Here is a 25,283-nt window from a genome sequence, read left to right on the forward strand (position 1 = left end):
TCATGAGCTGTATGCCAAAATCATCTGTATTAAGACAATAAAGGACCTGAAATATTTCAGTTAGTGTGCAATGAATCTAAAATATATGAATGTTAAATTTTCATCATTACATTATGGAAAATAATGAACTTTATCACAATATGCTAATATTTTGAGAAGGACCTGTATATACATATATATATATGGCACACACACACACACATTCATAGATACAGTGGGGAGAACAAGAATTTGATGCACTGCTGATTTTGAAAGGTTTTCCCACTTGCAAATCATGTAGAAGTCTTTAATTTTTATCATAGTTACTCTTCAACTGTGAGTGATGGAATCTAAAACAAAAATCCAGAAAAAATCACTTAAGACCTTTTCTGTCTTAACTGATTAATTAGCATTTTATTGCATAACATAAGTATTTGATCACCTAACAACCAGTAAGAATCCCGGCTCTCACAGGCCTGTTAGTTCTTCTTTTAGAAGCCCTCCTGTTCTCCACTCATTACCTGGATTAACTGCACCTGTTTGAACTCATTATCTGTATAAAAGACACCTGTCCACACACTCAATCAAACAAACTCCAACCTCTCCACAATGCCCAAGACCAGAGAGCTGTGTAAGAACATCAGGGATAAAATAGTAGATCTGCACAAGGCTGGGATGGGCTACAGGAAAATAGCCAAGCAGCTTGGTGAGAAGACAACAACTGTTGAAGCAATTATAATGATGAGACAAAAATAGAGCTTCTTGGTCTAAACTCCACCGACCGTGTTTAGAAGAAGAAGGATGGGTACGACCCCAAAAACATCATCCCTACCGTGAAGCATGGAGGTGGAAGCATCATTCTTTTAAGATGCAAAGGGAACAGGACGGCTGCACCATATCTTAGAGATTTTAGCCAACAACCTCCTTCCCTCAGTAAGGACATAGAAGATGGGTCGTGGCTGGGTCTTCCATCATGACAACGACCCAAAGCAGACAGCCAGGTCAACTAAGGAGTGGCTTTGTAAGAAGCATCTCAAGGTCCAGGAGTGGCCTAGCCAGTCTCCAGACCTGAACCCAATCAAAAATCTTTGAAGGGAGCTAAAAGTCAATATTTCCCAGCAACAGCCCTGAAACCCGAAGGATCTGGAGAAGATCTGTATGGAGGAGTGGTCCAAAATCCCTGCTGCAGTGTGTGGAAACTTAGTCAAGAACTAGAGGAAACGGATGATATCTGGAATTGCAGCCAAAGGTTTCTGTATCAAATATTTAGTTTGATTTTTCTGATGTTTCAAATACTTATGTCATGCAATAAAATGCTAATTAATTACTAAATATTCACACAATATGATTGTCTGGATTTTTGTTTTAGATTGATAAATGATAAAATTGAAATATTTCTACGTGCATCACATACGTCCTATACTTGTCATATACCTACTATACGAATGTGTTAACTTTACTTTTGCAGAAAAAATCTGTTTTTAATGATCCAAGATCATCTCAAATGGACTATTTGCCAGTGAGTAAAATTGAACTTTATTATATGTTACAACTGGTAACTTTTTCTTAGATAAATATTGCTTAGCAACAATTGAGTTAAAAGCCTCAGGTTCTAAAACATAGTTTCCTTAACAATGTTCTTTTAAATAAAATTTTATCTACTGAAGACATAATCAGTGTAAGCACTATTTTATGTAGTGACAGAAGGTTAAGCTGAAAGAGTAAGAAAGAGCTTGAATTACACATTGTAAAGAGAAGATATTTAGGAGGACAAAGCTGTGTGTACACACACTGCTGTGCCATTGTTCACAGCTCCTCTTAAAGCTGAAAGCTGCCATTTACTCTCAACTCTGCTTCTGCATAAACTACGCATCAAGTCTAAAGTGGGTATAAATTAACAGTATGGAAGTGCTGATGTTCAACATTGAAATCCATCATATTCTACTTAAGCTTAAACTGCTGAGGTAAAGCATGAGTGTGAGGTGTGTGTGAGACTGTGTGTTAGCCACAGGACATTTGGAGTCCACAGCATGCCTCTGCCCACAGGACAGCTAACAGCTTATTAGAAGCTAATCATGCTTGGAGAAGCTATCGATCTCTGACCACTTATAGACATATACAGCTGAACAAGCTAAGTGCTGCTACAGAAAGGACACTGAATCGCTGCAAAAGAGAAGGCTTGGCTGAGAAATACCAACATAAAATGGAAGATGGGTAAAGAACGCTGTTATTGGTTAGCTACATTTAGCTCTTTCATTTCAGGGAGGAATTTACAATACATTCAGCTCATTCCTTCCCTCAAAAAGTAACTTTGACTATATTATTTAAAATCTTAAAAATAAATGTAAATCTTACAATTTAGATTGAGGATTTAAATTTAAAAGAACTTTGCAATGTTTCCATTAATGTCATCGTTTTTCTAGCTGCTTTGACCCACATGCAGAAATACACTCAGGAAAACAGGAAAAGTTTTAACAAGTTTATTAGGAAATATTTTTGATCGCTGGAGGAACAGGAACTCGCCGCTGTATGGAGAAGGGATCAATGGTAAGTGACAGGCAATATTCTGGGTTGTTGATCTTGATATATTTTTGCTTAGAGACGGTGATTAGGAGATCCGCCAGGGGGAAGGAGAAGTGAGATGATGGAAAACTCCGGGAGCGTGTCGGGTAAGTGAAAGGCCCAGGTAATTCTGTTTTACTCGCACTTGAGTGGAGGTGGCACCAGGTGGATGATCTTGGAGGGGAGCATAGTGGAGGGTGAGCCAGGTTCGTTCACAGGTAGTGAGAGGAGACTTGAAACCTGAATGAAGCCAACTAAGAAGATAATCCGTGAAGATCTCTTGCGGAGAGAGAATCTGGATTTTCTGCATACGCAAACTGGATAAGAAGCTCGGTACTGGAGGCAACCTGGGAAGGAGGACATGAGAAGGTAAGTACTCAGAAAATAATCACAAGGAGACTTATCTTGGCCAGCTAGAGTTTACCACTGCAGGTTAATACTCAGGCACCGGAGTGTTAGCAACGTTGGGTACTTAAGCTCCTCTCCTGATGAGGAAGATGGAGAACACCTGTGGACTCAGCTCCTACTGTGCGTCTGGTGCCATCTAGAGGTTGAAAGGGGTTAGTAGCAGGTAAAACAGGTGAACAGAAAAAAGCTCCCGGAACTCCGACAATTAATTGTTTCGACATGAACAAAAATACTGTAGTACATTGCTTTGCAAAAGTATTCATACCCCTGTTGAAAGGTTACAACCACAACTTGTTAAAAGATAGGCCAACACAAAACAGGGTATAATTGTGAGGTGGAAGAAAACTGATTTATGGTTTCCATAATTTTGTACAAATAAAATTCTGAAAGGTGTGGCCAGCATTTGCATTCAGATCCATTTAATCCAAAACCCCTAATAGATATAATGCAACACAACCTCTATTCAGCATTCACACAATTAGTAAACAGACTTTTGTGAGGCCACTGACGTTTGCTAGAGAGCATTAGAGAACAAACAGCAGACAGGTCAGGGAGAAAGTCGTGGGGACGTTTTAAGCAGGGTTGGGTTCCAAAACAACATCCCAGGTTCTGAACATCTCACAGAGCTCTGTTCAAACCATCATCTGAACATGAAGAGAGGATAGACCCACTGCAGCCCTACCAAGACATGGACGTCCTGTCATAATGAGATTGAAGGAGCACCTAAATGCAGAGCATAGTCGTGGCAAAATAAAGTTATTTTAAAAAAGAAAAGAAAACTTACAAAAACTCAGGAACAGGGCTGGAAACACGGGCAGAGAACCAGGCAGAGAAATGGAAACACAGGGAGCAAAACCCAAAGACCATGAGGGACGAATACGGGAGATTTTAGCAAGGAAACAATGACGACCAAACTGTACACATACAAACAAGGAGAGTGAAGAGAAAGGCAGGGCAAGCAGGAGAGAATGAGTAACAGCTGAGACCGATAAAGGCTGAGGAACCACAGGGAGAGAAGAGAAATGAGCAGAATAAGAGCAGAGAAGACACAAGGAAGGATATCTAACAGAATAGTTATACAAAAATATACATAAACACTAAAGTAAACCAGGAGGTAAAACAAAAACAAATAAACCAGGAAAAGCACCTAACGATAACGTGACCATAATGAACTAATCTAATCTTGACGTCTCCATCTAATCTCCCATGCTGGGCAAGGAGTTCGACTTTAATCAGACTTTGCATTAATCAGAGAAACAGTCAAGAGGCCCATGGTAACTCTGGAGGAGCTATAGAAACCAAGAGCTCAGCTGCAAGAATATGCTGAAATCAAGAATTAAATCTGTCTATTATGGAAAGCAGCAAGAAGAAAGCCATTGACAAAAATTTACATAGAGTATGAATACTCGCTAGGCTGGTTTAAATCTTATTTGTCTGACAGATTCCAGTTTGTTTATGATAAATGATATCATCAGCGTAACATTTTCACTGTTACGCTGATGATACTCAACTTTACTTATCCATAAATCCTGATGAGCCCAACCAGTTAGATAGACTACTGGCATGTTTTGAAGACATAAAAACTTGGATGACTTTAAATTTTCCGCTTCTAAATTCAGACAAGACAGAAGTTGTTATTTTCGGACCTGACTCTTTAAAAAAGAAACCGCTTAGTCAATCACTTAACCTGGATGGCATTAGATTGACCTCCGGTAATAAAGTAAAAAACCTTGGTGTTATTTTTGACCAGGACATGTCATTTAAATCCCATTTTAAACAGGTTTCTAGGATTTCCTTCTTTCATCTCCGGAACATTGCCAAAATTAGAAATATCCTATCCAGGAGTGACGCTGAAAAACTAGTCCATGCATTTGTTACTTCAAGGCTGGACTATTGTAATTCTTTACTATCAGGATGTCCACAAAATGCAGTTAAAAGCCTTCAGCTGATTCAAAATGCTGCAGCAAGAGTTCTGATGAAAATTAAAAAGAACTTCCCTTCATTGGCTCCCTGTTAAATCCAGAATAGAATTCAAAACTCTCGTCCTCACATTTAAAGCCCTTAATGATCTAGCTCCATCATACATCTGATTGTTCCATGCGTTCCTAACAGAGCACTTTGTTCTCAGACTGCAGGTTTACTGGTGGTTCCTAGAGTCTCTAGAAGTAGAATGGGAGGCAGATCCTTTAGTTATGATAAATGGACTGAACTTATATAGCGCTTTTCCAGTCACACAGACCGCTCAAAGCGCTTTACACTAGAGCCACATTCACCCAATTGCACTCACTAACGGTCACACATTCATACACAGATCAGTAGGCAACTTGAGGTTAAGTGCCTTGCCAGGCACTTCCCAGGGGCACATTGAGGAAGCTGGAATCGAACCCACAACCTTCCGATTGCAAGACGACTACTCTTCCTACTGAGCCACAGCCTCAGCCTTTATCAGGCTCCTCTCCTGTGGAACCAGCTCCCAGTTTTAGTCCGTGAGGCAGACACCCTGTCTACTTTTAGGGCTAGGCTTAAAACTTTCCTTTTTGATAAAGCTTATAGTTAGAGTGGCTTAGGTTATCCTGAGCTATCTCTGTAGTTATGCTGCTATAGGCTTAGACTGCTGGAGGACATAATGACCATTTCACCCTCTTCGCTACATTCTCATTCTACTCCGCAATTTTGCATTATTTGCTGTTATTTAGCTTTTAACTTTATATTCTCTCTTTTCTCTTCCTAGAAGCTAAACCTGGCCTGACTCTGTGTCTACCTGTGACACCTTTCTGGAGAGGGGCATCCTCCAAGTTTCTGCTGGCAACAACTTGATGCTCACCTTCTACCGATGATCCACATAGCCCTGTCTTTCAGTGTTTAACTCTTTCTCTCTCCTAGACATGGAAATTGACTGAGCTTTTACTGTAACTAACTCTATGTGCTCTCTTTCAGACTCTAACCTTGAAAACTGGCTCAGAGTTTATCTGTTCTTTATTTCTAGATAAAACGACTAAAGGAGCTACATCCATTAACATTTACTTTTCCTTCCCATAGAAAGTACTCCTGGATCAGTGCTTCTGTGTTCTTTTTCTGTCTCTGCTCTGTTCTCTCAAACCCCCAGTCGGTCGTGGCAGATGGCCGCTCACACTGAGCCTGGTTCTGCTGGAGGTTTCTTCCTGTTAAAAGGGAGTTTTTCCTCTCCACTGTCGCTACATGCATGCTCAGTATGAGGGATTGCTGCAAAGTCAATGCAAGTGACTGTCCACTGTCTCTACATGCTCATCCAGGAGGAGTGAATGCTGCAAGTCACTGACTGGATGCAATCTGCTGGGTTTCCTTAGACAGAAAAACTTTTTATTCAATTTGAATAAATAACTGAATCTGACTGCACTGTTCAATGGTTAGGATTAATTGGAATGCATGTACCTGACTTTGTGAAGTGCATCAAGACAACATGTGTTGTTAATTGGCGCTATATAAATAAACTGAATTGAATTGAAATACTTTAGGAATGCACAGCATTACCTTGCTTTGGGTGGGGGACTCTCCACAATTTTGTAAGAGTGAGACATTATGTTCACCACTATGATCTAAACAAGACTGTCTTGTATTACATTTAGGACTGTACATTGTGTAACTGAATCTCATCCATCTATACTGGATTTTATTGGTATGAATCTAATTATTAAATATTTCAGTATAATTCAAAATGTATTAGGCCTTTTCTTCTGAAGTGCCTAAAACTTCTAAAACAACAATTCTTATTGATTGATGCTAACTACATACTCAATGTAAGCATAAAAAAAAACTAAATTGTGTTGAGTACACAACTTCTATGTGCATTGTACACAAAAGTAACCCTTGTGTATATAATATGCAAGAATCCCAACCACATTAAGAATTAAATAGAACTGGCCAGTTTTCATGCCATCAGTGGACACACACTGCTGCTTTTTGTACAACCAATATCTTCATCTCATGGACTGATAGGTCTCGTTATAAACAATTTTTGCCTTTTTTCAGCTAGTTTTCAAAGATCAGGTTGATCTGATGCAAAGGAAACCCATTATCACATGAACCATTTCAGTCGAACAAAATGAACCTGTCTTTTTGTATTTGGTTTTAAGAACAGTGTCCATTTCTTTAACCGCAGTCTGACAACAGTCCATATATATACTTCGTGATGGTTAATCCGATGCCTTATTTTCCTGAAAAGTCAGTACCTGGCTTAAAAGGTAACTACTTTTTAAAACGCAGGCTTTATAAAAGATTCCCCAGCATACCACTCTGGCTAGAATTCTGTGATTTAACAATAAATAAGTGACATATCAATAGGCTGACCTTGTCAGATTTTACAAAAACATAAAAAAAAGTATAAAGCTAGAAGCAGAGACATGCTGACCAGTGGTAGGTATTAAAATTATTTATTTTTTAAGGAATTTCCACATCTAGACAGGCATCACAGGGCATAGGTGGTGGCATGAGGGAGCGAAGGCCGTTACACACAGAGATTGCCTTGGAGATGCGCTAGAGAGCAGGACCATAACTTGATGGAAAGTGATAGAGCAGGGATACTCCTTGTGTGGCTCACCATGCTTTTTCGGTGGCTCTCGTCACACATTCCAACAATATGCCTGCACATCCAATACATTTTTAAATTGTGCTACAGAAACATATAATGAACTCTACATTACAAACACACAAACACAATGTATTATAAGACCTACAATATATTTCATTGTCTCACTTAAAGTTGGTTTCAAATGGGGGGTACTGTAAAACCTGGAAACACAGGTATCACTTCCAACACGCTGTTACACCGTAACAGCTGAGTGCGCCATATGACGAAAGTGATTCTAAAAGCTAGCTAGCGCAATATATACAGCGTGAAAAATGGAACCATTTCTAATCAAACAACAAAACACAGACGTGAGAAATAGTGAAGATCAGGAATCTGAAGAAGTAAACATAAAACCACATAAAGATTTTGAAGAGGGGACAAGTACATCAGTGACAGGTGCTTCAAGTAAAAAAATCAAAGGTACAATGTATACAAGATGAGCACAGAAACTTTCAAGAGAAATGGACTGACGAATTCTTGTTTGTTCACGCCGCAAAACCTCTTTGCTTAATATGCAAACAAACCCGCTCAGGGTTGAAACGAAGCAACTTGGAGCGCCATTTAAAAACTGCGCATCCAAAATTCTATGAAAGTTTCCCACTTGGCACTGAACTCAGAAAGAGAACTGCACAGCTCATTGGTTCACTTTCTGAACAACAAAGCCTTATCCACAGAACAACCTCAACAGCAGAATGTTTAACAAGGGCATCTTTTGAGATAGCAAGGATTTTGGCATGGGCAAGAAAAAAAGTTTCCCAGACTCCGAAATAGTAATTGCTTTTTGTTCTTCAGTACAAATATTGTTCAGAGACTTTCACAACAAGGATGTCATTCTTAAACAAATAAAAGGATTACAGCTGTCTGATTCAACAATAATGAGGCCGATGGAAGACATTGAAGAGGACATCCGAGACCAGCTATTGACTGATCTTTGTGTAGCTCCATGTTTCAACATAGCAGTGGATGAAAGCACAGATGTCACTGATGTTCCTCAGCTGTGTGTTTGGGTGAGGTTCCCTAAAGAAGACTCTTTTCGAGAAGAAATGCTGTGCTTACTCCCACTCCTTGGCCAAACGAGAAGAGAAGATATTCTGAATGCACTTTTGGCATTTTTCTGAAGAAAAACATCTCATTTGATCCAAACTTGTGTGATGAACAGTGAAGATGGCTGTCCTGTTGAAAGGTGCTGGAGCGGTTTCTGATTCTACTTTGAAATTTGCGCTTTTGTGGACAACAAAGGGAAACACCATCCAGAGTTGACAGAGCCACACTGGATCATAAAGCTGGCCCTCCGTACAGACATTGTAAGGAGAATAGGGAGGATTTGAAGGATAAGTTCACTTACACCCACCATCACACAACACTGATCTGACAGTCGGGCCAGACTTGAAAATGAAATCATTAAGCTGCAGACAAATGACATCCTCCAAGGGAACTCAGAGAAGGGGTTGCTCAGTTCTGGAGTTTGGTTTCTGAAGAAGATTTTCCCCATTTGAATCCACTTGTTCAGAAAGTGATGTCTTTCTTTGTTAGCACATATACCTGTGAATCAACATTTTCAACCATGAATACAATCGAAAGAAAACAGAGAAACTGGCTGACCCATCTCCATCTTGAATGCCTCTCTGTGATTGCAACAACAAATTATAAATACAACATGAAGAATGTCAAGGATATGTACCACAGCCTCCGCTCATCTCAGTACTAAGGTTAGTTTTGTTTAAACAGATCATGTGTTTCTTTTTTGTTCACAGGGTGAATTGTTAATTTTTTCCTTTATTTGTGTGAGTGACTGTATATTGCGGCTCTCCCCCGTGACTTTGATCTGCCAATGTGGCTCTTCTGAAAAACATTGTGAGGATTACTGTGAAAGAGGTTGGATTTTTTGAGGGGTTTGCATATGACTGATGGCAACTTTCCAACCTGTGGTGCAAACTCTTTTAAAGTGTAGGATGACACAAACAGCCTGATTAATCAAATGTGTTTCTGGCAGGAAAAATAGCTGTACAGTATTTTTACACATATTACAGGAATTGGACATGATAATCTGACACAAGGTCTTGTATCGTGTACACAGGGTTACACTATGTCAGAGTGGACATGTGGTGCTAAAATGAAAAACAAAGCTGTGTTAGACAATTATTGGTCCATACTATCACAAAATCTTTTAAAGCAGCGCAAGATTTCTATCAGCTGAAGGAAATGTGCTCTGCATGCATCATTTCGGACTGTCCAGTTCTGGACAATATTGTACTGGACAGACCAGTTTAATCTGCAGTTAAATGAACTGATATAGGTCTGAGGGCTGTCAAAGAGACAGGACCTTAATCAGCTCTTCCACTATGTACCTGCTAAAAACTTACATTTATCAAGTAAGCTATTAAAATAAAAAGCAACAATATTTGTGTGACAAAATTGGTTTTGACGTTTTAAAATTGCCTTTTAATTTGTCAGTAATCCTTTATTGTGAAACTGTCACATTAAAATCTCAGAGTAATGTGTCTCTTTTACCATCATACATTCATCCGTGTTCTTTAAAGTGTTTCATTTTGGTGATTCGGGCTGTTTCCTACAGCAGCATTAGAAGGAGGCACATGAGTACCAGATAAAGCACAGAGGGAAGAGCTCACCCAGGAGATGTATAATGTAAGAATCACCACTGTATGTCACAAATTTTGTGAGTGAGGCCACCACATCAAGAATTAAATAGGAGCGTGGTAAAAAAAAACAACTTTACAGCCACTTGAGTTATCAGCATCCAATTGCTCTTAAACTGGAGTTGGCCAATTTGCTCTTTGTTGTATAAATTACATGTGGAATTTCTAAGTATTTCTGCTCCCAAACCCCTACTGGTTTCTGATAAATAAGGCACAAAATGTTGTATTGATCTTCCAAAATCAGTCTACTGTGTCATCTGTGTCATGATTTGACCAACATTTGTATTCTTTTATCTACTCCACATTGTGCCTGAACACGTTTTTGTCAGTGGACAAACCCTGCTCAAACCTGGCCGGCTTAGATGGGAAGCTATTAGAATAAACAGAAAACAAAATCAAATAAAAAAACATAATGGTGAATAGAACGAGGAAATCAAAAAGGAATGAGATCAAATAAAACAATGCAGATAAATTACATTAAAATGCAAGCGTTTTTTACACATGAAAAGTAAAATGTTGGATATACTGAACAAACTTGTAAAAACAGGTTTGTCTTATTACTTCCACCTTCATTTCTCTGCATACAAAACCTGTTCAATAATTAGTTCTTCTTTTATTAGTGGCATAATGTTGTCCTTTCTGCTTCTTGTTGTGTGTATATGGGTCTTCATTGTTAATCTGGTGACATCCTCAACCCCACCACCACCACCAGCAGCAGGAGGAGGTGACTGGGCCTAGCTGCTTCCACTCTGCTCATCAGTACCAGAGGGAAATAAATGTACTCCTTGTGTACAGTTATAGCTGTTTTGTTTTAAGTAGTTCACTCTACATTTTGTCTTTTGGTCTAAAAGAATGGGAAAATCTAGTTTTTATTTAAAATCACAAGAAAATTCTTTCGAAGAGAGTAACATTTGAATTTTCCAATCATCGATTCCTGTTTTGTAGCACATCACAGAGTTTCTTTTGAGGATCTGCTTTCACTTTTCACCATTGCAACTGAAACTCTTACCTTTACTGTAATCAGTTTATTAAATCTTTATGGAGCTAAATTGGCACCATAAAGTTTGTTTGGAAAAACAATTTGACACTGGAAAAAAGTTGAAACTGAAAAAAAAATTCTAAACTATTTTTCAGATTTTTATTCTTTATATTCTTTGTTTATCTGATAGTTTATGAAAAATAATATGCTTCGCTGATCTAAGCTGCTTATGTCAACATACGACACAAACAACAATAAACCTATTTAGTTTTCATAAAATCAGCAAGGTTATAAATGCACCTATGAATATTTTTATGACCATCTGCCAATCTAAAATTAAAAGGTAAATATAAAAGTTAATCGTTTTTTGCAGCACTATTGGCCTTCATTTTTGTTATTTTTCCAAAAGTGGCAGACAGGAAAGGGGGTGGAGATAGGGGCAAGACATGCGGCTGCGTCGAGGACTGAAGCCTCGTACATGGGTAGTGTGCTCTAGCTCTATGCCACGCACCATTCCCCCCAGGGCAGTCGTTTCTTTTCCAGAAAATCCACTGGTAACATTTATTTGTAAGGCGAACCTGCCACTTCCATGACTGTTAGTCATAATTCCACAATCCTGTCATCTGGGGCCCCGCCCCCACCCACACCAAACCAGGGCCAGGAGTTTTTTTTTTTTATATTTCTTTGGCAATAATGGCCTTTTTATTTATTCATTTTTGACAGTAGGCAGACAGGAAAGAGGGGTAGAGAGACATTTGGCAAATGTTGCCGGGTCCGGGACATGAACCCGGGACAGCTGCTTCAAGGACTGCAGCCTCTGCATATGGTCTCATGCTTAACCCCTACACCATCAGTGTTGCGCCCAGGGCCAGGAGTTTTAAACAGAAAAACATAAAATAGAGAAATCTGAAAGTGTAAAAATGAGTTTAACTTAACTTTTTTCAATTTGGATTTGTTTTTTTTCAGTTTCCAAAATTTCTTTTCAGATTAAACTTTTTTTATAAGTTTTTTTTTAATAAGTTTAAAATTTTTGTTTCAAACAATCTTTATGCCCCTAATTTAGCGCCATAGATCTTTACTGTGGAGGAAAACCTGAAGCAAAATGTGGCAAATATAACCATGTTTAGAAGAACTCTGCTAGACCAAAAACTGCAGTACTCAACAGATCGATTCCACCTGAGATTCACAGCAATGTAAAAACACAACAGGAGGGAAAACTAAAAAATGCATTGCCACATACCACGGTGATGCCTCCAGAGTTTTCCAGGCTGCACATTCCCTCCAGTGGTGCCATCCCGATTGTTGTCCCCTTGAATATCACGCCGCTATGACAAACAAACACACACTTAGAGGAAAATCACTTGGTTCTAATCTACTGCTGGTGGAGAAAACGTCTGATCCTACATGATGGACACTAATGTTGCACATTCAGTTAAACACACAGCTTCAGGAGTTTTCTTTGGAAGAACTTTCTTTGGCTTAAACAATAAAGATTTCAAAGTTCACAAATTATCAATATTGTTAAAAAGACCTACAGTCTAAAACTGTGTAGGTTGCATTATTTATTACAGTCTGTTAAAAGCTAAGCTATGTCCCGTTATGGTATGCAAAGTAAATTTTTTGGAATATAAACCCTTTTCTGCTTTTCATTCCAGAATTGTTGGTCTCCTAACAATAAATCAGATCTTGTAAAGCTACTCTTACTCTCACTCTTACTGCAGTTCTTCTGTCACTGTCACTTGTCTCCATCCACTCCACCCAGCATGCACTCCCTTGTGCACCACCAGGTGCTTTGGATGGTTAACCCCATGTACTTAAACCCCTTCACCTTCACTACCTATACTCCAGGCAACTTCACTGATTTTAGCTGCCTCCCCTTTAGTTCAAATGGTTTAAGTATTTTTCAGCTTTTTTCTTTTACTTTACACAATGTCATCTAATAAATGAAGGAGTCTGGGGGAAACTAATTGTGGGAGGCCTAAAGGAGCATCCCTTTAAGTGGACAGATGTGATCTCCTATCCCTCATTCAACCATGCATCAACAACTGTAATTCTTCAATGACTCATGTCACCACAAGGGGAGGAGATTGCTTCAGGTAACCTTGGTTGATAATGAAAATATGGGAAAGGAATGGAACATTTCATTTGACAAACGTATTTTATGTGGGTTTGGAAACACAATGTCTGTCCTGAATGGAATGGAGTGGAGTGTTCCCCACCCAACAACAGTTTTTATTATATTGCATAATACTTCAACAAGTATGTATGTCTCTAAGTGTAAGAGAAAAAAAATCACCTCCCTACACAGAATAGGAAACAAAAATATTAAAAGTGTTTTTATTTAAACTTTTTCTTATCAGTGTAACTCCTTTAAGTGTTGACACACCAACAGTGATTCATTATTAAAGGTTAACTGTTTACAATAACTGTTCAAGGTTTCCCCTCCCATATGGGCTTTTTTTTCCACGTTTGCAGAGGCAGAGAAATTAAGGCTTTAATGGAACACTTCTGAAATTGCCTCAGGTCTGGATGGGCTGAGAGATTTGAAAATCAGAATGCAAAGCCTTAAACTGAATGATTCTCCACTCACAGCAGTGGAGACTCCCTGAATCCGTGCATAGAATCCCGTAAAGTAGTGTCTCTGTCTCAGCAAACTAAGCAGTAGCAGGAGAAAGCTGGCACAAGCAGCTGTCACATAGTCGACCCTTTTTTTAACTTCACATTACAGTTTTTCCTCACAGTATTTTTTCGGAAAGGTGTTTACTCAGCCTGTAAAAATTCCAGCCTGTCAGTGTGAAGTGAAAGATGCGGCACTCAGAAAGCGATCTCTCTTTCTCATCTTCGCTTCTGTCTCTAAAATGTCTTACTCTGCCACTCTCTCTCCCTTATGTCCTTCAAAAACACATTGAAATGCAGCAACAAGCCATCACACATTAATATCTACATGTATTATGACAGAATGATAAAATGCTAGGCAAATGGCTCAACATAGAATTTACCTCTATAAAGTCTACCAAGGACTTAGAAACTCTATAAAGGAGTGTGATCTCATAAAATGTAGGAATAAATATTTATTTTAAAATTGTTTATAAAATCATTGTTCATATTGTTATGATTTGTGGGTGTTTTTGTTGGTTTTATTCACAGTTAAGGTTTTGAATCGTTCTTCTGTTTGTTTTCCTGGTCATGCTTTAGTTTTTGTATTCATGTTTTGCTTAGTTGTGTATTTGGATTGAGCTTCTGGTTATGCTTTGGTTTCATGTTTTTCTAGTTAGATTCCTGTTTGTTTGTATCCTTGAAGTTCTGTTTTGCCCCTGTCATGTTGTGTTCTATCTGTTAATTATCTTTATCCGGTTCACCTGCTCCAAGCTAATCTGTCTCCTTGCTCCACCTGGTTTACTCTCCATATATACACTCCTGTTCAGTTATTGAAACATTTTGCAAACCGTGTCTTGTCTTCTAGATCATGCTCATGTGTTTCATGGCAAGCCTATCTTGCCACTCTGCCCATGTCTGCTTTTGCCTGGCTTGCCTGCCCGTTTATTGTTTCTATTTTTTTTGCCTGCCTCATCTGTGAGTGAATTTTAGTTGATTAAATCTTTTTTTCACTTACCATCACGCTGCCTGCACGTCTGCATTCTGGGGTCCTATCTCACAAGCCCTAACACATATTTATTGTTCAGTATCCGCAGATCGAAGTTCAAATGACCAACCTTGTTGTTACCAAGATAGTTTGAACTTGTATTACCATGAAGATGAGTGGGAGTAAAAGGTTTTCTATGAGATACATTTAATATTATCCCCAGAACTTAAGCCTGGATTGAAATGGATCGACTCTGAGCACCAGACACAAGTTTTTAAACTACACCAGAGGCATCAGATCTTCAGTAAAAAGCTGTGTCACGTGTTGGCAGGAAAAACTGTGTGTTTTCTCAGACAGCCTCAGTTTCATGTCCAAAGCTGTGACCATTAACAGCAGAGTGGCTTGTGCTTAACCTGAACATCCAGGAGGCACTGAGTCCATATAGTTCAGGTGCTTAAGCCATTAAAAACACACGGCATTGAATTCAGTGTTTACTGTGGTTTTAAGCCATCCAAAAAAACTGTGTACCCAAACATGAAGTGACATAACAATACTGATATAATGATCAAACAATGGCTGCCACCTTTTCAAGAGGACTGTTAGAACAGAGCAAGAAATCCCAATGTTGTGTAAAAGTGTTTGTCCGTTAACAAATTTATTTCAGTCTTTAATTTTATCATATCATGTCTCTAAACCGAGTAAATATAAAAAGCAATAAGAGTATATGATTCCATTTTAAAGGCAATAAGCTTTCCAAACCTATCTGGCACCTGTCACCCTGTTTAAATGTTGACTTTAGTAAACCACATTTTTTGTAAGGGACAGTTCAGTTTCATTAAACACACTGAGGCCTGCCAGACCCATAGAATAATAGATCTCCAAAAGCAGCACATCATACCCCAATCTAAAGAAATTCAGGAACATATGAGAAACAAAGTCATTGACATCTATCAATCTGGAAAGGGTTACAAAGTTATTTCTAAGGGTTTGGCATTCCAGAACCTCAATGAGAACCAATTATCCACAAATGAAGAACAGTTAAAGATAGAGTTCACAATTCAATCTACATGAAGCCAGATTAACTCTTCAACTGCTTATTGGTCAGTTATTTTTGTATATTTTGTTCAACAAGGAATAGATCTGTCCTGTTTTAGTACATCACAACAGTATTTTAATTGATATGACTACGCTTTATTTTAACGATATAATTTACCTGTGACCCTCCCCCTTTTCTGCAGCTGAGTCAGTAGGTGACATATCAACATTTTTCACTTTTACGATAATTTCAAGTCAACAAGTCAACTTCTTTAGAAGTCAACTTAGACTAACGGAAAACTTCTCTTGTAACTAACAGCGCTTGGCAAAAACACATAATATTAATACAACCCACATAGTTTAGTGTCTTACGTTGATACCAAAGTGTAGAATATGTTTCAGCTAGCAGAAAGTAATTTACCTTTCTGCTAGCTTCTCACCACTGAACAGCAATCCAGGAAGACCCATCCTGCAGCTGTAGAAAAGCTAATCTTACCACGAAAGGTCAACGCTGCTGAAAATGCTAAAACTGAGTGAGGAACTGTGGTAACATGTTTTCTGGAAGTGTATTTCCAAATATACAGTCAAGCCAGTTTTTAAAACAGCAGGTTATAGACCAAAATGATTGGAGAAATAAAATAAATCTGTGGGTCTCATGTGCCCAGGTCTAAGTTGTTCTTGAATAAAATGTGCACGCCTGGAGAGGACGTTTGTTGATCTGGGATTCTATCAGCTGAGCAGATTGGATAAGTTCATTAATACTTTGTTTCAAAAATCACAAACTCCCAAATATGTTCATAAGTAGTCCCACAGTCCAAAAACATGACTGTTAGATTAATTGGTCGCTCTAAATTGCCCTTAGTAGTGAATGAGTGTGTGTGTGGTTGTTCCAGGGTGTATCCCGCCTCCTGCCCATAGACTGCTGGAAATAGGCACCAGCTCCCCTGCCATCCACTATGGAGGAAGCGGTAGAAAATGACTGACTGATGACTGACCATTAAATAACTGACACTGTCAGTTGATCTGTAAGGGAAGAAAATCTAATTATTTTCACAACAATTGGGAGCCATTTATTGAAACTATATCTGCTAAAGTGAGATTACATTTGTGTGTATTATTCTATGTTTCTAACTCCTTTCTAGATCAACCTCAATAACAGTGCTTTTGTGTGTATTTTAGCAAAGGTTCTATCATGCTTAGGAAAGGTTCCTCTGTTTTATGACTGCTGTAGCTGGGGTGTAACTGTTTGCTTCTCACGTGAGTAGCTGGGCGTTGTCATGCTTCTTGCGAGATTTCAGTTTCTGTCTCCACTGAAGGAAAGACCAGAGGGTGGCATTTGGTTCTTCAGAGATGATACATTGATCTCTTTCAGTCCAAACCTCCAGGCCAATGAGAGGCACACGAATGTTTAGAGCCTTATAGAACTAAACAGAGACACAAAAACATCAGTTAATAGCTCGGGTTTTTCTGTCCTTACGGGGGACTTTGCATATCTAAACCTAAACTTAAACTAACCTTAATTCATAACTTAGTCCAAAACCTAACCTGTAACCCAACAATAGCAAGGAGCAGTGATTCCTCACAACATAGTTAGTTTTTTTAGAAAATGAACCTCATCATGTAACAAAAACAAAAACAAAAACAAACACACACACACACACACACACACACACACACACACACACACACACACACACACACACACACACACACAAACACACAGGGGTTGTGTGTAAAGCTCCTATAGAAGAATCTGGTCACGAAAGACTTCCTTCCTGATCTCCTTAAAAATGCTGTCGAGGGACACGATTGATTAAATCCCAAACATACTTCAAAGAAGAATAAATGTTTGTTTTCACTTATCAATCACTGAGTCTACACATGGACTATAAAAGATAAAAGGTACAGTGGCAATGCATGTGACATTAGGAATGTGAAGGCCATGGAGAGAATCGCAGACAGCAGAACATTATCCCATCAAACTTACCTTGTCCACATAATTGGCAATTTCCATTATTCTTGCCTTGGTCTTTTCATAGTTCCTTTCCTGTCGTTTGAACTGCATGAGAGTGAGAATAGATAGTATTAATGTTATGACTCAGAGGGATACCAGTCAGTTCTTTACACGAATAATGACCTGTAAAATAACCTCCCAAACCCAAGTAGTTCTGGATTATTACCTTTGACCCAATATGTCAAGATACTATTTAACTGTTAAGGTCAAAGCATAATGCCTGAATAACCCTAACCCTAACCAGCCAAAAATAAAACTAGTAACTTAAAAACGAGACAAACAACACAAAACATTCAAGCTCTGCAAGGTTTTGAACTTGCTGCCAGGGGCATTAAAAAATGAAAGTACGTTACATGGCAACAGTTTGTGAATGGGTATAAGGAAAGTCTTTCAGAGATGCTGAGCCTTCCAGAAGTCAAAATGAGAAAATTGGGTAAATGCTGCAAATTTTCTATTTTGTTAACCTGGTTCCCTAAAGAACATAGCTTCCTGACAACTCTATCTCTCTGGCATTGCCATGTGCATCTAGCCTTTTCTCAGTTACAGGTCTCATGCTTTGGGATTTCATCCAAGATAGCCAAACATTTATTTTAATGTCAGATTCCCAATGTGTGCGTGCAATATTATAAATTGCAGGTAAAGGTAGCACCACTCCCTTTTTTTGTACCTTGGACATTCCTCAACTTACGTTTTTCCCCTGACCTGATTGTTCTCTTTAGAATCAGCAAAAATGTTTTTATTTCACTGTCTAGACTGTTTGAAGGTTCTAAGTAGTATTAGTAAAAATAGCAGTAGTTGTTCAGTAATACTACACTGCAGAACAAATTGTCTTATTATAGTCTCTAATAAAACATTTCGCATTTTAAGCCACTATTAAGGCTCAGGATGACAGTTGGAAAAAATGTGCTGCAGCACAAGCAGCATTTTAAAGTAACACAGAGGGAAGCAGCTTCCTGAATGTACAAGAGCTCTACAGAAAAACAGATCAGGGTTTAAACTGGCCTGCGTTCAGAGACTTACCATATATGTCTGGAATATTAAAAAATCTAAATGGGAAAAGGAAGCTTTTATGTAAAAAGGACAGAAAACCACATTTACTTTCAAAACACTGGAAACCTTCGTACTCAAACATTTATAAAGTATGAATGTTTTGAAAAATGACAGGCATTATTAGATTAAAATCAGCCAAATATATTCAAACAGGAACACTTTTAAAATTAAGTCTTCTCAGTTTAATGTAATGCCCAGAGCTGTTTTATTCACATTTTAGAAAGCATACAAACTTTTTGAAAATGGGATTTTAAGATTTCCAGGAGAACAGCACCACTCTGCTAAGGGGGTCTGTTTCCATGATACTAATACAATAGAAGAAGTATTTGAGTGAAATCCTGCATCTTATCACAGTGGTATATTTTCTGTTTAACAGCTCTTAACCTTTAGATCCCAACTAAATCTACTCTCATTAATCAGACTAAATCTCCTGACTTTGCTCCACATGCATTTCTTCACTGTTATTATTTCAGCTCAAAGCTGTCAAGTGCTCCATTAGCCTGAGTGCAATGATTGTGAAGAACTTCCAATCCTGTTTCCAGCCGTACTTGATGGCTTCCTGATATATTTAGAAGCAAATGTCACAAATGTCACAATTGATTGTACAGAGGAATATTCCCCTGAGGGGTGCAGGAGTAGGATGGGGGAGAAACATCTTACCAGTTTGCTGTCTGCCACGATGTACAGCTCCATATACTTAGTCGTACCCCAGGCATTTCTCTTCACCTGATATCAAAGGAAAATGGAAGATAAAACGTTTATTATAAAATTATTATATTATAAAATTATTATTATAAAATTATACAGAATAATGGCTGCAATATTTATTGTACTGAACAGAGCTGAGCCAAACTGTTTAGGTTTAGGAGCTGGCCCTAATAATACTAGAGGTTAGGAGCTGCTAAGAGGGCTAAAAAAAAAAAGATCATGTCCTGACTTAGCTCACTATAAATGTAAAAAATAATACAATCGAAAATGCAATATTTTAGACAATGTTAATGAAAACACTTATATGACCTGAGAGAATTGCTGCTTAATTGTTTAAAGATTTAACTTTGGATTGCTACACGTTTCCCAATTAACAATTCTACAATTTTTCAAAAGCAACATTTTGTATTTGTGAAAAGATTTTGTGCTTGTTTCTTTTATTACTAACATACAAACATTTATTTAAATGTAGACTCTACATAAAAGAGAGAAAGCTTTGGAGCAAAAGTTTGTGACACAGTAATGACTTTATATTCCTAATCACAAACTTGAGGTCTTCCTTAGTAAACTATGTCCTAATTGTAAGAAACTAGGAAAATATGTGCATGAACTAGTCTTATTTGCTAGGTTTGCTACAATATAGGTAGTGGTCTGTGTTTTTAAAGTACATGTATATATTCAGCCCTGTCTACACTAATATGGATCTTTCCCAAACAAACATACTTTAAAACATTTGCAGGAATCCCATTAACATGCAAACTGAATATTTTTGGAAGTAAACAAAACAGTTACTGAAGACGGAGATATTTAAACATCAAATTTTTCTGTTCAGTTAAAACTATTTAGTATAGTTCATCGAATTATTTAAAATCCTTGAGCTTATCCACAATTTTGCCGAAAACCATCACCATGAATAAACGGTGGGATCAAAATGTCCAACGTCTGCCATCAATCCAGATAAATTTGGCGATGTTCTGTGGATCTTCCAGCATGATGACCTCAGTGTCACAAGGCAAATGTGATAACAAAGCTTTAAAGATCAGAAAAGTTTGACTATTAAGATCTTAACCCCACTGAGAATCTCTGGTCAGTACTAAAAAACAGGCACTAAAGAGACAAGAATGGGTCACCTTTGGTCAGGATTTGGTCTAGAAGTTGATATTCAGCATGTCAAAGTCAATCACTCAGAAGATTAATTACTGTTAAAACTAACTATGTGCAAAAATGTGATGCATTTGGTAATAAAAGCTCTGGAAAATATTTTATTCTTCTTCACTTCAATACTTTTATTCTTCTAAAGAATTGTGACTAATAAAACATGTAACTTAAATAAGTCACCACTTTATCCAAGAAATACACAGCTCTTCCTATTGCCAATTAGAAACCAATCAATTTTACCCATGCTTTTGAATTACTGGAGCGTAGTGGGATGCTTGGAGAAAACATGCAAGGGCACAAGGAGAACATGTAACTGTACTCACAAAGGCTTCTAATGCCAAGAATTTAATCAGAAAAATTTTTGCTGTTGGGAAACAGTGGCAGCTAATTAGAAATAGTCCAAATAAATCTCCTGCATAATGGCAGGGAATTTGTGGAGGTGTGGATACTAACTGTTGAATTATGCACTACCATAAATATGCACTGATGTACTCACACATTGTTTATCTTATAAGCAAAGAATGGTTAAAAGCATTGGGACCCCTGGCCTGCTAAAGCTGGCATTTCTGCATAACAACCAAGTATTAATAGGTGGCTCTGGGGAAACTGGAAAAATCAGGGGTTGTGTTACAGTAGCAGCAACTATGAAAAGTTAGGGTAGAAGGATAATACAATGCAGGAGGAAGAAGAGTCCAGAAAGATGAGGTTGTGTACATGTGAGTGTAAATAAAAAACATAGGAATAATAAGCAGTTCAAAATTAAACTAGAGAAATAAAGTTGCAACCTACGGTCCAAACAAACTGAGACTAAAATACCCACTTAGGAGCCCATTTTCTACTTTGTATTTTTCTTTAAGAAATAAACGCCTGGGCACATTGGTGGCACAGTGTTAAAGTTTGTGACCCATGTAGGGAGGCTACAGTCCTCGACACAGCCATCAAGGGTTCAAATCCCTGTTGACCTTTGCCGCATGTCTTCCCCACTCTTTCTCCATCGTATTTCCTGATGGATTTTCTGTCAGATTCATGACCACGGATTTAAAGCAGCAAATGTCACGCTGCAAAATCTTTTTAAAGGCTGTTGCTAACAAAGGTGAGGGCACTATGAATTTATTTCAGCACCTGAAACAGAAGCACTCTGTTGAGTGGAAGAAATGCTGCTCTCTACAACATGTTCAAGACATTAGCAGACCACAAATCCCGGCCAAAGACAACCCACCTTAGGGGAATCATTTTCACACAGTCTCCTACAGTAAGACAGGGGCCCAGTGTAAAAGCAGTCATGGATGTCGTCATGTTTGACAGTATATTTTGTCGATGAAAATTGCAAACAGTTGACTGTCATGATGATCACAGAAGTGAGGCAATTGCCAAGAGAATAAAAGACGCTTTGAGCTCCTGGAACCTTCCTGAACATCGACTCATCTATATGACAACAGACAGAAACACCAACATCATAAAAGCTCTGAATGACATTGGGTGGCCAAACAACAACAACTACATAATTCCATAGGTAAGAATCATATAAAGTCTATATCATATTTTGTATGTCATAAGCATTTCAAATGTATCGTCTGTTTGTCATTTGATATGCATTCATTGTCCCACAGAAAATACACATGAACAATTCACTTACAGTACCTTGCGAAAGTACTTGCCCCCTTTGAACTGGTCAACCTCTTGCCACATTTCAGGCTTCAAACATAAAGATATAAAATTCTAATTTCATGTGAAGGATCAACAAAAAGTGGGACACAATCGTGGAATGAAATATATTGGATGTGTCAAACGTTTTTAACAAATAAAAAACTGAAAAGTCGGGCCTGCAATATTATTCGGCCCCCTTGCGTTAATACTTTGTAGCGCCACCCTTTGCTGCTATTACAGCTGCAAGTCGCTTGGAGTATGTCTCTATCAGTTTTGCACATCGAGAGACTAATACATGTAAATTAATATATACACTCACAGGCCACTTTATTAGGTAGACCTTGCTAGTACCGGGTTGGACCCCCTTTTGCCTTCAGAACTGCCTTAATCCTTCGTGGCATAGATTCAACAAGGTACATTCCTCAGAGAGTTTGGTCCATATTGACATGATAGCATCACACAGATGCTGGAGATTTGTCGGCTGTACATCCATGATGCGAATCTCCCGTTCCACCACATCCCAAAGGTGTTCTATTGGATTGAGATCTGGTGACGGTGGAGGCCATTTGAGTACAGTGAACTCATTGTCATGTTCAAGAAACCAGTCTGATATAATTTGTGCTTTATGACATGGCGCGTTACCCTGCTGGAAGTAACCATCAGAAGATAGGTACACTGTGGTTATAAAGGGATGGACATGGTCAGCAACAATACTCAGGTAGGCTGTGGCATTGATGCTCAATTGGTAGTAAGGGGCCCAAAGTGTGCCAAGAAAATATCCCCAACACCATTACACCACCACCACCAGCCTGAACTGTTGATACAAGGCAGGATGGATATATGCTTTCATGTTGTTGATGCCAAATACTGACCCTACCATCCGAATATTTCAGCAGAAATCGAGACTCATCAGACCAGGCAACGTTTTTCCAATCTTCTGTTGTCCAATTTTGGTGAGCCTGTGCGAATTGTAGCCTCAGTTTCCTGTTCTCGAACCAGTCTGGCCGTTCTCTGACCTCTGGCATCAACAAAGCATTTGCGCCCACAGAACTGCTCCTCACTGGATATTTTCTCTTTTTCAGGCCATTCTCTGTAAACCCTAGAGATGGTAGTGCATCATTCATCCTAATGATACATGTATCATGCCAGGGATTATGTGTGTGTTTATGCATGTCTTGGTAAGACATTGATATTTTGGGATATGTAAATAAGACCAATAAGACCACTCCAAGACTTTACTAATGCCCTGTCTGGTGAGGCTCATGTCAGCGTTTCCTACATTTAACCGGTGCTCTATTTGTTCAAAAAGAGTCTCCTACAGACAGCGAAGGAAGACACTGAGCTCACAAAAGCAATAAAAACCCATACAGCAGTACCCTACTGAAAAATACAGCAACCAACTCTTAGAAACAGCCTCACTGATGGATCCCAGGTTCCGGATAACCTACATTGACTCAGACTGGGGGGAACACATAAAAAAGAGCTGTCACTGAGATATTGTCTCTGCCTACAGAAACAAGTGCATCACCACAGCTGTGTGGTCCAGTTCTGCATATTTTCAAAGAAGAACGGGCTCTACCCAGTTAGAAAATGACTGGGTGCTTTCTTCAAACTGCATGTGCCAGTGCCATCTCCTCATGAATCAGAGGCTGTAAAAAATAGAAACTGATCCACTTCAGTGGGGAAAGCACCACCAGCCAAACCTTCCAAGGCCAAGAAATATCAAAGAACATTTACTTTGTATGCAGGAAAATGGTTAAAAATAATAAGTAAATCAAAAACCCAATCATGACACATACAGGTCCTTCTCAAAATATTAGCATATTGTGATAAAGTTAATTATTTTCCATAATGTCATGATGAAAATTTAACATTCATATATTTTAGATTCATTGCACACTAATTGAAATATTTCAGGTCTTTTATTGTCTTAATACGTATGATTTTGGCATACAGCTCATGAAAACCCAAAATTCCTATCTCACAAAATTAGCATATCATTAAAGGGGTCTCTAAACGAGCTATGAACCTAATCATTTGAATCAACGAGTTAACTCTAAACACCTGCAAAAGATTCCTGAGGCCTTTAAAACTCCCAGCCTGGTTCATCACTCAAAACCCCAATCATGGGTAAGACTGCCGACCTGATTGCTGTCCAGAAGGCCACTATTGACACCCTCAAGCAAGAGGGTAAGACACAGAAAGAAATTTCTGAACGAATAGGCTGTTCCCAGAGTGCTGTATCAAGGCACCTCAGCGGGAAGTCTGTGGGAAGGAAAAAGTGTGGCAGAAAACGCTGCACAACGAGAAGAGGTGACCGGACCCTGAGGAAGATTGTGGAGAAGGGCCGATTCCAGACCTTGGGGGACCTGCAGAAGCAGTGGACTGAGTCTGGAGTAGAAACATCCAGAGCCACCGTGCACAGGCGTGTGCAGGAAATGGGCTACAGGTGCCGCATTCCCCAGGTCAAGCCACTTTTGAACCAGAAACAGCGGCAGAAGCACCTGACCTGGGCTACAGAGAAGCAGCACTGGACTGTTGCTCAGTGGTCCAAAGTACCTTTTTTCGGATGAAAGCAAATTCTGCATGTCATTCGGAAATCAAGGTGCCAGAGTGAAGAATGCAACAGTAAATTACAGAAAGTGTTGTCAGCTCTTTGTGCTTTGCTGGCCATAGTGGTCTTATGAAACCACAGAGGTGATGTTTAATGTCAGGTGCAGTTTTAGCCCTATTTTAGACTGGACCCTTTGTTACAATCCCCGGGTGTTAGGGTTTTGATCATTTCCTTGTTGTTTATCTGTGTTTGAAAGATCTTAGCATATTCAGTTCATTTCTCTGTGTTCATTAATTGACAGGGTATCTGCAGGTTTTAGCAGGTCAAATTTCAGACTTTTTAA

At 38.7% G+C, this 25,283-nt stretch overlaps 1 protein-coding gene across 1 annotated transcript in view; it reads right to left on the reverse strand.

The window, feature by feature from the left end:
• Window positions 1-25,283, reverse strand: part of adam19a (ADAM metallopeptidase domain 19a) — a 254,128-nt gene that overhangs the window by 50,748 nt on the left and 178,097 nt on the right. The window contains exons 7-10 of the mRNA XM_047385681.1: window positions 19,534-19,599; window positions 17,797-17,868; window positions 17,067-17,233; window positions 12,432-12,516 (exon numbers count right to left, since the gene is read on the reverse strand). Coding sequence (XP_047241637.1) covers window positions 12,432-12,516; window positions 17,067-17,233; window positions 17,797-17,868; window positions 19,534-19,599 — 390 coding nt within the window. The remainder of the gene's footprint in view (window positions 1-12,431; window positions 12,517-17,066; window positions 17,234-17,796; window positions 17,869-19,533; window positions 19,600-25,283) is intronic.

Source organism: Girardinichthys multiradiatus, chromosome 14 (assembly GCF_021462225.1).
Source record: "Girardinichthys multiradiatus isolate DD_20200921_A chromosome 14, DD_fGirMul_XY1, whole genome shotgun sequence".
NCBI classification, from domain to species: domain Eukaryota; kingdom Metazoa; phylum Chordata; class Actinopteri; order Cyprinodontiformes; family Goodeidae; genus Girardinichthys; species Girardinichthys multiradiatus.